The sequence below is a fragment of the Sinocyclocheilus grahami genome, unplaced genomic scaffold, assembly GCF_001515645.1.
Source record: "Sinocyclocheilus grahami isolate Dianchi unplaced genomic scaffold, SAMN03320097.WGS_v1.1 scaffold12.1, whole genome shotgun sequence".
In the NCBI taxonomy this organism is placed as follows: Eukaryota; Metazoa; Chordata; class Actinopteri; order Cypriniformes; family Cyprinidae; genus Sinocyclocheilus; species Sinocyclocheilus grahami.
Genome location: NW_015505191.1, coordinates 1,452,693 through 1,464,704, shown reverse-complemented (window position 1 = coordinate 1,464,704; position 12,012 = coordinate 1,452,693). Strand labels below are relative to the sequence as shown.

Genomic DNA, 12,012 nt, shown 5'->3' with positions numbered 1-12,012 from the left:
AATTACAGGTGTTGTAATCATATACAGGTCCACACACACACTTCACAACAATACACACATACAAATAACAGAGGAATATTACAAAACAGTTAAAACCATAATGACATTTTTCGACTAAAGTAGCAGACACAGAACACAGATGCCTGTGTTAATGTTAATGACTAAAAAAAAGACAGGTGCAAGGTAGTCACATCAGAAACAGCTAGTGTTTGTAAAATTTAGCACATGATTGCAGGGAGAAAAGCAGCAGATGAATAGCACATTAGACAGGACTGTGTGTGTGTAATTGTGTCATTGTTAAAGAGCTACGCTTTGCATACGTGGTCAGGAAGAGTGAAGCGACGGAATACTGAAGCAGATCAATTCGTTTGTGTGTGGAAGAGGGGGTCATGTGAGCAAGTTGAAGTACAAATCAATCTCCAGTAAAATGTGGATTATACATGCACAAACATCAACATGGAAACACATTATTCATGTTTAGTTAGAATGCTTTATTAAAACCTTTAAATAGGCTCTAAAAACAGCCTTTTAGAATTTAAATGTTAATTTTTTGATAGCAAATGGAGAAAATGGCACTTAGTTCCACAACTTTCTGACGTCTGAATTGAACAAATGCGCACACATGCCTGCCTACATTTACACATCAACAATGCCTATTCGCTATTCAGAAATTTGGCCCGAAACTTACTTTCTAAAGAATGAAACGTTAGAAACCTCAGTGTTTCAGACTTTGCAAAGAGGCTGTTGTTGTTATCATCAATGTGAGTGCAACTTGTGAGTAAATGCAAAATTTCACTTGCAAAGAGGAGATTTACATATAAGTCTTTCAGGCACTGTACTGATCGCTTCCGTGTTTAGCCTCAATGGCCACCACATGTAGCATGCTTTATTAAATTAAGCAATATTGCATAAGAATGAGTGTGGAATATCAGCCCAGATGTGATCGCACAATAACATAGGACAGATATTTCCCCTCACTGCTTGAAGCAATATTAGCTCAACAGAAAAGCTTCTGGGCAATATTTTTTACTGTGCCTCATCAGATATCATATGTGCTACTGCAAGACCCTTGGCAATTCCTTTTTTTGTAAAACACGACCCTTTTGATAAACCAAAAGATATTTTGCCTCAGTTCAAATGCTTTGTATCAACAACATGCAGAAGACTGGTTTGACAAGCCCGTTACTAATCTCAGGTCCCTCCAAAAATATCAGATGAATGGAAGAGCACAGCTAGATTCTGATCCCTGAACTATCGGACACAGAACTGATCCAAGTACAAGCCATACAAATAAACTTTCTGAAACGGATATCTATATGCATACAAATTCAAAAATCTATATTTGTGTTTTCATACACATAAGACTTGCTTGGCTTCAGCTAGTTTATGCATCTGGTAACATGCAAACATTAGATACACACTTATGTTCAGCCAAAGTAAAAGAAACATTGAATGGGTTCATCCTATTTAAAATGAATACAATCAGCAAATTAAATGCATTTTTTGTGTGCTTGGCTGTTAGCAATTTAAATAGTGTTTATACAAACTGTAGGTAGATATTATTATTTTCCCGCCAATAAAACCTTACCTATCAGTGTTCTGATACTTTAAGCAGATCATGGGCATGTCCCTGACGTCTTCTGCGGGTTGCGGAAAATAAGCTCAAAATGACAAAGTTGAAATCCTTGCAAAGGTAAAGATGTCAGTCCTCATTACAACAGAGAAAAAGAGAGAAAAATTCTTAAAATCCTCAATGCTCATCAACAGGATCCTCTCGAGTCGACTGAAACCCTTTCACCACTCCCATCATGCATGTTGTGGACCATCAGAAGATTTTCTTCATAAATAAGTGTAAGCAGATAGAATAACTGTCTGGGAGAATATTACTATGTGAGCTGTGCTATTTGTTGGAGTATTTGTTGTTGTATGTGTACCTGAGAACTAGAAATGTATTGATAGGAAATCCTGTAATGCCACACCATTGATCCTCTACTCTCACTCACACATACCTTGGAGAGCAAAGATCGAGTGGGCTCAAAATCACATGAACATATTGTGTGTTTGCTTGCCAAGTACAGACTTAAGCACAGCATGATCTTTTCCCACATAGATCAGCCTTCATCACTGACATCATGCTATACAAGATCAGCATTTTGCACTATCAACAAAAACACTTTTGCTCCATTCCTTATTGAGTATTCCAAACATTTGCTAGATTCTGGTTTGCATAGAAACTGGTTAAATTTTTTTTATTTTGGGGTGAAAAAAGCAGGAGTAATGGCATCAGTAATAACAAAAATACTGACTATTCAGCTTAAAATGGATTTGCTTATAGGCTGATTTTTATAATAATATATCATATACTTGTGTTGAAATTTTTTGTTTGTACAAAGTACAATCAAAGTATCATCAATGCATTCAAATTGATTGAGACCCTTTTTTTGATGGAAGAAAACAATGCAAATGCAAACATGCAAATGTGCTTAGGATAATATGCTAATTTTATGATTATACATGCATACATGTGTCTTTAGAGTATTTTTTTTAAATTATTATATTTGTCATGATATGTTATGTGGACATTTAGAAATACTGTATCAATAAGGATGATATCTGTAAAGAGTTTAGTTTAGTTTAAACAATATGCTAACTTACACTGTAAACATTAAAGGGGTCATATGATGCGATTTCAATTTTTTATTTCTCTTTGGAGTGTTACAAGCTCTTGGTGCATAAAGAAGGTCTGTAAAGTTGCAAAGACTAAAGTCTCAAATCCAAAGAGATATTTTTAATAAAAGTTAAGAGTCAACCACACCTACCTAAAACGGCTCGTTCTAACACGCCCCCACATGTCTACGTCACGATGTGGGAAGATTTGCACAACGCCGCCCAAATGTTCACGCAAAGAAAGAAGGCGTAACTTTTATTCTCGCTGTAGTATTGTTGTTGCCGCCACCGCCATGTCGTGAAAGCTCTGTGTTTTGCTGTGAAAGCGAAACTACTTTGGTTGGCCTTCCAAAAGAGGAAGATATCCGCTTCGTCATGCCTGGAGCTGATTTGTGCTGGTCGCTGAGGAAATACATCAACTTCACGCTGTGGATCGCCGGATCGGCTTTCACCGTGGACGAAGCAGAGTCCAGCCCGGGGTCGTCACATTTGGTTGCCGCAAGCCCGCCGGACACTCGTTCGTCGAATCCACCGGCCGCGTCGTTCTCAAGCCCACCCGCCTCTGCTCACTCAAGCCGGCCTCCGCTTATTCAAGGCCGCGGCTTACTCTAGGCCTCCGGCCTCCGCTCACTCAAGGCCGCGGTGTGTGACGCTGTTTCGTTGTGAAAACGAAAATACTTTGTTTGGCCTTCCAAAAGAGGACACAACTAGAAATCAGTGGTTAAGTTGTATTTACAACACTGTTCCAGAACAGTTTAACCCAAATATTCAGATGTGTCCAGCGCATTTTATGGAGGACTGTTTCCTGATCCTGGTAGAGTAGACTACAATGCTGGCTGTTCAGACTGTAAGTAAGTTTTTTATATTTAAAGAATTTGCCACTGACGATTCAAACGAGAGTTTTTTGGGCAGTTTACAGTAGAGCTTGTTGTTTGTCGTTTCTCCGATCACACATGCAGAGATGGTTTTATGTTTACGCGGCGCGATGCAAAGCAACGTGTAAAAAGCCAGTATAAGTCATTATAATCCGTAATTATGTCCCCACTGGATGCAACAAATGCCTTGTTTATAATGGGTTTTAATGTTTTTGTCTCATCGCTCCGGCCGGACAGGGCATCACAATATGGTAAGGGGCGTAACATTTCCGTCACACGCTTGAGGTATTCGGCCAATCACAACGCACTGGATAGCTGGCCAATCAGCCAATCAACTGGATAGCTTTTCAGACTGATGAGCTTTGTAAAAATCGTTTCAGAAAGGCGGGGCATAGAGGAGAAACAATAATATACAGTACATGGAAAATAATGTGTTTTTTTTAACCTTAAACCGCATAAACACATTTTATTACACCAAATACACAAACTATTGTTCTTTTTAGCAGCATCATATGGCCCCTTTAAATAATGTGTAAAAGCTGTATTAAGACAGACTTTTGTTTTTGTTAAAATCTCATGAGAGTTTGAGACAGTAGCCATTACGACTTCCAATGAAACAGAAGAATTTAATAATTTAACACAGAACAGTAAGGAATTAGGCCTGTCAGATCTGTAAAATACAAGGACAAGAAAAGAGCAATTCTGACCAGACAGGACATCAACCTTTGCCCATTCAAACCTGGATGTAGATGATCTGACAAATCACGATTCTGACAAACATGCTCACGCATCTAAATACACACATCTGACTCTGGCCAGCTGTGGCACAAAGGCTAAATCCTTTGATTATGATAAAGAGTGGGGTCAATTCCTCATGGTGTGTGTCTGACAGGGCGACATTTGCATAGTCTAGATTGTGAGCTTCTGGCATTTTAAAGCAGATCAGACTGAGGATAGAGGTTAGGGCTAAACTCTACCTAAGGAAAAAAGAATGTACAAATAGTTTATTTAAATAAATAAATTCATACATAATACATTCATACATACATACATATTACTAATGCATTCTGATGATCAGTGTGATTACCAAATGCAATGGCTCTCATTTTTTCATCAGGCTGTTTATTTATATATATGTAGAATGTAAGAATAAGAATGCAGTTGGATGAGCAAAATGGTCAAAATGGTAACGCTAACCATATTAAACCTATGTTCCATGCCCTTTAGGGAATACTACAGGCTGAACCGATTGGCAGCTCAACAGTAAAACTTCCTATTACCATTCGTATTGCGCCTCAACGGGTGTCATATGGTACCTGGATCAACATCCTTGTTGATCCTGGAACAACATTCCAATCAACCAATCAGAATTTAGATATAACTTTTCAGGAAATTTCTGTTTTAGGCTTAAAATCAGGGTTAGGTGCTTCTACACCATTGTTAATCAGCTATCATTTCCCTCTGATTTTAGGAATAAATTATAGGTAAGGTTAGGTTTAGGGGTAGGGTTAAGCCTATATTTTTGGACAATAATGTTGATCAAGGATCATCAAAAGATGTTGATCCAGGAACATGTCTTACTTGGCAAAATCATGGCGACCAAAATTTGTTACCTGGTTCCTTCATCTTAAAGTACAATGTGTTTCATTTATTTAACCGCAGTGTCCTCTAGTGGGGACTTTTGTCTACTGCAGAAGCAGATACAGTTGGTAGTTCACCTTGATCTACAAATGTCCTTTAATTAGTTGCATTTAAAAAAGCAAATAATTCAATTCATAACAGTCAAGGAGATAACTGATCCAACAGCAGCAAGCTCATATGTATTGTGAGTGACCAGCCAATAAATTAAAAAGGAATAGTATTGTACACCCTAGTGAAAAAAATATACAAAAATGTATTTGAAATACATCTATTTTGTGTTAAGTATACTACAATGACATTTACGTGCTTAATAAAAATGCCCTGCAATTGTACCTTTGGTATAATAAACAGGTATACTTAAGTCTGCTAAATTGGAACAACTAATTTTGTACTTAATGCAAATTAATTGTGTGAAAGTAGTGCTGAGGTCCAACTAAAGATATACTGAAGTATATCTGATTGTGCTAAAGTGGAACTAGTGCAAGTATACTTTAGGTACACCTTAAATATCTTGCATTTAAAGATTGATATTACAGAGAGTCCATACAATCCTTATATTAATAGTTATATTAAAACATTTTAGGCATAATATTAAGAAATGTGCATTGTGCAATAATGAAATACTCCAAACAAAGTTAAATTATAATTCTATATCAGTAAGTCTTATGTAATATGCCAATAAATATGTTAATGGATTTGAAGTATACTTAGTATGAACTAAATGTATTTTAAATAAATTATGGCATTATTTTTTTTACTAGGGCATACATAAGACTTCCAGAAAATATTGTAGAATAATTAAAGCAGCTACACTTAGTACACTTTTTTTTTTTTAAAGAAATGCTATAAAAGCCAATCTATCAATGCCCATCACACTCAGTCACTTTTTGCATAATGGTTAAATAATTATGTGTAATAAATCAAGTTTTTCCAACAAATTTTTCCAACAAAAATAAAAAACATGTATACTCTGTGTCTAAAACTGCAAATACTGAATTACTCTGTTAGCAGAGCTTTAAAACTATGTACCTGAATATATTTCATGTGACTATATTAATTATTTGTATATATAATATCAAAACGTTGCTATATTACTTATAAACTCTTACAACCAGGTGGTCACTAACCACCAGGTGGTGCAAGATGTAAAAACATCATATAGCCTAGCTCAGAAAAGCTCATGCAGGTTTACCTTCATGCAGAGTTCAGTTCCAGTTCTGCTGTAACACACCTGTCTGTATTTTTTAATGTACCCCATAACCTTGATAATCTGGTTCAGGTGTGTTTGATCAGGGTTGGATGCAAACTCTACAGATCAGCAGATCTTTAGAAGCAGGACTGAGCACCCCTGGCCTCACTATAAGATATCAGCATTGTAATATTCTGAGTTTTTTTTATTAGAAAACAGCAATACAGCAATTACATTACAGTAAGCACACAGACAAACATCAGTTTGTTGTTAAATAATATATGAATATAATAACAGAAAGGGTCATTGTCTTTACTTTTGTGAAAAATATTTCATTTACATCTCTGTTCAGTCAAATGAAATAGGCCTATTTACATATACCCCATGTCAATGGGAAGTATGCCATTTTGCTCCAGTCATCCAGTAACTACAATTTTTATACCTTTTACTATTTTTTTTTAATAGAAACTCTTAACCAGTGTTAACCAATTCAAAGATCCCTTGCCATCCTAACACAAATCTATGCAACCCACACCACCAAATTTACGCTACACACACCCAGTGTGAATGCCCTTGTGGTGGAGAGCAACCACCAGTATTTTAAACAGCGGTCTGGCCAAAGGCTAAACTCCAAAAAGCTCCATCCATCCTACACTGGGTGCATTCCAGGGTTGCTATAAAGGGAAGAGAGGCTTTCCTAGTGAGGCTTCCTGGAGTGAAAAACACTAATGTGTAGGTATGCGTCTTTAAACCTTAAATGGAAGCATATGTGGGAGCGGAATGAAAGTTTACATAGGGCTGTAATCAGAGCGGGACTCTTTCTTTTATTCCTCCGCTTGATTTACGTCTATTTTTCTCTGCAAATGAAGAGGTTGTGCTCATGCACGTGCAGACCGCACAGCTGAGAGTGATTAGTGTTAGCTGTAGTGCTAGTATTATCAGATTGGTACAAACTGCAGGGCTAACTGCACACAAGCCAAAGAGAGAAAGAGAAAGAAGAAGAAGAGAAAGATGGCTGAAAATAGCAAAAACGGTTCATTCTTCTCTCTAATAGTCTTTTCGCAGGCACAATGCAAATGATTCAAATGAGATTCGTGAGATACTATACAGGCACATGCTTAGGTTACTGGATGAGTTTGTGTTCAGCTGCTCAGTATAAACACATTCACACTCGTGAATACACTTATGAACTCCGTATGAGTCACGGAGTGTCATCTCCACCCTAACACTCTAAACGGTGCCATGAACTTTCTCACTCTAATTTCTAAGTTCATCGTTCTCGCTATCAGAGAAATAATTACAGTATGCAGGGGGGAGGCAGGCTTGTGCTTGATAACTTGTTTAGAAAAAAACTTTAGATTCAGAATTAGCATTTTTATGCTATTTTATGCAGATTTATTAGCAATGAATGCTAAAATTCAGAAGCACAGGCAAAAAAAAAAACAAGGCATACATTTTGCATAAATCTTATATTATATGATTATTCTTTGTATTTTTTTTCTCTCCAGATTTTCGGACATTCAGGATTTTAGAAATTATACACCTACACAAAAGTTGAACACAAACCTCCACATGCACAAACACTTTTTTATTTAGAAATGCATTGCATTTATAAATTAAATAAACTTTATTTATAAAGAAATTATTATTAAACATTATAATTATTCATATCTATCTTTCTATCTACAGTATCTATATCTTATAAATTATTTAATGTTACCATTAATATAATACATTATTAAGTATATAATTTTATTTATTTATTTTTTGTTAAAGTTACGTATAAGGTGTATTTGTGCCTGTGGAGGTTTGTGTTTAACTATTTTAACAGTGATCCTTTGAAGTATTTTCCTGTGGAGAATGTGGGCAGTCCACTATTATTGCTGCCTTTTCATGGCGACGATACAAAGGAAGCAGGTAACACAAAACCAACTGTCAAAACCACAAGAATACATTCATGCTCATTTCCTCTAGTTAAAAGGAAAAAATGGCTATATAACGCTCTGCTATACTCTCTGTATGCTCACATTATTGGGATCTATTATTATATATTTTACAGTGTGTCTGCTTTGAAATATGGTATTTGATTATCTGTTGTTATTAAATATATTTCATTATTATTTAGTAATAGTATGTGGGAATCTGGAGTTGATACTATCATTGATTTTCTTACACTTTAATTTTTTTTATAATATTATATTTTGTTTAACTAGTCTTTTTTGAAAGACTGAAAAAGACAAGAATAAACAACAGTTTTTTTTGAGTGTTGAATGATTTATAATGTGAAGGAAATTAAAGTACTCTTTAGAGGCGTTTACAACTAATTCCTGACAGAGAGGCTACAAAAGAAAGTAGATAAGAGAGAGCAAAATAAATGGTGCATGAAAGAGCACAGAGAGGACCTTGTAAGTAAGAGAGAGAGAAAGAAGGACATTGTAATTAAAGAAGAGAGTTCACTACAGAAGGAAAAAAGGGAAGCAAATAAGCAAAATAGAACAGCTGTTACAGACTAGCACTAGAACTCTATAATGGACAGCAATGTTTCGTAAACAGCCTTTGACAATTTCACAGCATTTCACCAGACCTTCTATGTAAATAGACGTACAATACTGTGCATGTGTGTTTGTGTGTGGCCTTCAAAACAACTCAATGATCAAGTTATCCTCTGCCACTTGAGAAAACTGTCTTCATGATAAAATATTACGGAGGAATGAAATGAAAGCTGTGGGCCTCACGCCTACACATCGTTAGAGGCTGATGTATTCTCTTCCTCATCAATGCCCTTGTCTGAGCACAATAAGTCTGTCCACAGGAGTAATTTGTTGCTTGTTTGGGAAGTATGTAATTTGTGGTTTATATGGGAAAGGATTTGTGGAACTTTTGTTGAAATAATGTACAGTCCATGGAGCCCATCAAAGATATTAAGCCATTTTTGGTCACACAGACTTCATGTTTCTGTATAATTACCGGTGAGTGCTTCAAATAATCACAGCTGTGGTGATATTCAGACCAACAGCACTCTTGCTTGTTTGATACTGCTTTTATGCAGTAATGGTTCAAGTTAATAATGAGATAATTTTAGTGGCTGCGTCTGAAATCACATACCCTCTGAGTAATTACTTTTGAATAAGTACTTTGTAACTGTTAAAAAAGTGTGTTCTATATAGTATGAATGTGATTAGTATGAATGTAATCTGGATGTACTACATTCGTCATGTCAGTCATATAACCTCTCGGCATCAACTTATACAAATCCCTTCTCATGGTGTATTTCAGAATGGACGTAGTAGGTCATCTGGGTACTACAATATAGTAGTGAAGTATGCATAGTCAGATGCAGCCAGTCACTTGTTTAGTTCATGAATGAATCAGTGTTGTTAAACAACTCAGTTCAGTAAATTATTCAATTACTTATTCAAAAGGCAGTCACTTGTTTTGTTCCTGAATGAATCAGTGACATGAAGTAATCTGTTTGGCTTGAATGATTCAATGATTTACTTGTAAAGTCATGTGCTTGTTGCCATCTACTGGTATAGTTAAGTAACCTGCAGAAAGGTTCTCTGAAAAATCTCCACCACTACAGAACAGATTGACAGTCTTCCATTAGGTTACTGTACATACAGGGCCTCTCATTTCAAAACTACCTAAGATTCAGTAGAAATATGCTTACATAATGTACTGTGCATAAAGTATTGTCTCAGCATAACACTGCAGTCTACACCATGATGGTCCCAACATAGGCGATAGGCCAAAATGGGGTGTGACCTCTATCTTGCTCCCTCTCTTTCTATGTATTCTGACACACAGACACACTACAGCTCATGTACTAAACCACCTTTGTTTGTGTTGGTGTGTCTGACACTGATGCACTACCATTAGTGAGCATGAGCTTTAACACTGATATCATTATATCCTTACGCTTTCACTGTGAGAAATGGGACACTGAAAACACAATCTTCTTGCAAATACGAGAACAACGGGTCGATACTTGAGGTACGCATTTATAGGAAGGAACCATTGTCAATAATAACATATAGCTGTCTGAGTACACCTCCTGTTTTGCAGAAAACCTGGATCCCCTCTCAACTGTTCACAGGGAATCCCGATGGAAAAAATGAGTTATTGCTGTTGGAGGCTGATGTCTCAGTGCTTAATGGACTAGGACACACTTTAGATCCTCCTCTAAGACTATATATATAGTTTATTTTCTGTATTATCTGTATTGTGTATTTTCTATTTAATTCTATTTTCTGCTTATTTCAATACTTTCTGAGTGCTGAATATGCTCTGGCAATATATGCTGACAATCATGCCAATAAAGCTATGTTGACTCTGAGATCCCTAGCGACAGCCTTAAGACCCTTTAATATGCTGCTGGTCCATACCAAATCCCTCTGAAAGCTCGTCCAAACCCACACACTTGAGTAAAACATGTTTATCTAATATGCCATAAACACTGCTGCGATCATTTACAACCCAACCATCCGGTAAACGGATGATGCAGTGTTCTGAAAATGCCCACTCCCCACAAGAACCCCCTTCCCCTTATATCAACTCACCTCGTTATTTCGAAACTGCAGCCTTTCCTGAGTAACATCGCTCTCTTTCGCATGATCCCCGATTTCTCTCGCCCCAAGTACATGTTAATATCCGAATTCATGGTGGTGGGATAGTAGGGCACACGGGTCCCTACTGCAGGCGCAGAGACACAGAGGCAGCGCGAGCGCTGATAATGATGGTGATGCGGCTCTGCTCCGAGTCTGGCGAATGGAGAACCGGGAGGGCGCACAAAGAGAGAGTGGTATATAAGATCAACAGTGGGTCCTCCTCCACTGGAAAAGCAAAAAAGTGAACCACACGCTTTCTGCAGCCAGATAAGGTATGATTTAAGTGGACAAAATGTGCTTTGTGTTAAAGAAGGGATTCGTAAACCCCATTCACACCGGTTCCTTTGGATCAGAAGTGCAAAAAGTCGTCGGCTGGATAATCTCCGGGTCGATCCCCCGTTCCCCGTTGTTTAGGGCACGTATACTGGAGTAATATATCGCTCCAGCCGTTGAGTCTGCGCGGTCCTAATGTCTACCCAGAAGAATGGAAGAAAATACATGAATTTTTGTGGGGCGGTGACTCTCTTAAATGAACGAGCATTCATTTGCGCTGTCATTTTTCTGGTGGCGAACATTTTTTTCCGGCGAGAACAATATAGCCTAATTATTGATAAGACACTGTTTTTCTTTAATGAATTAATTTATTTATCTATAGCTATTGTGTCTTAGACTGCACTCTATTCTAAAGAATTTACCCAGGGAGCCAATCCTCAAGCCACCACACATAAGTTTATAACAGCAGGCAGACACTGATACCTACAGTAAGTGTGAAACAAATGTGTGTGTGTGTGTGTGTGTGTGAACATTACAATAATAACACACACATGCACAAGCACAAGCCATAAGGATTCACAAAAGACTAATAGCCAAATAGAGCAGATGTTCTCTAATGGATCAGAACCCAAAAATGGCTGGCATGTCTGTTCTGATTGGGTCACAGATTGCAGGGGGAAAAAGTGATGCTAAATGCAAATACTGTGCAATCATATAATATTTTATAGTTACAATAACACAGCAAAATAAATAAGATGAT

The 12,012-nt window shown here is 37.0% G+C and overlaps 1 protein-coding gene across 1 annotated transcript in view; it reads right to left on the bottom strand.

Annotated features, from left to right (window-relative positions):
* LOC107597971 (GTPase-activating Rap/Ran-GAP domain-like protein 3) overlaps positions 1 to 11,306 on the bottom strand; it is a 64,720-nt gene extending 53,414 nt beyond the window's left edge. The window contains exon 1 of the mRNA XM_016289194.1: positions 10,932 to 11,306. Within this exon, the coding sequence (XP_016144680.1) occupies positions 10,932 to 11,032 (101 nt within the window). The 5' untranslated portion in view covers positions 11,033 to 11,306. The remainder of the gene's footprint in view (positions 1 to 10,931) is intronic.
* Between the last annotated feature and the right edge of the window lie 706 nt (positions 11,307 to 12,012).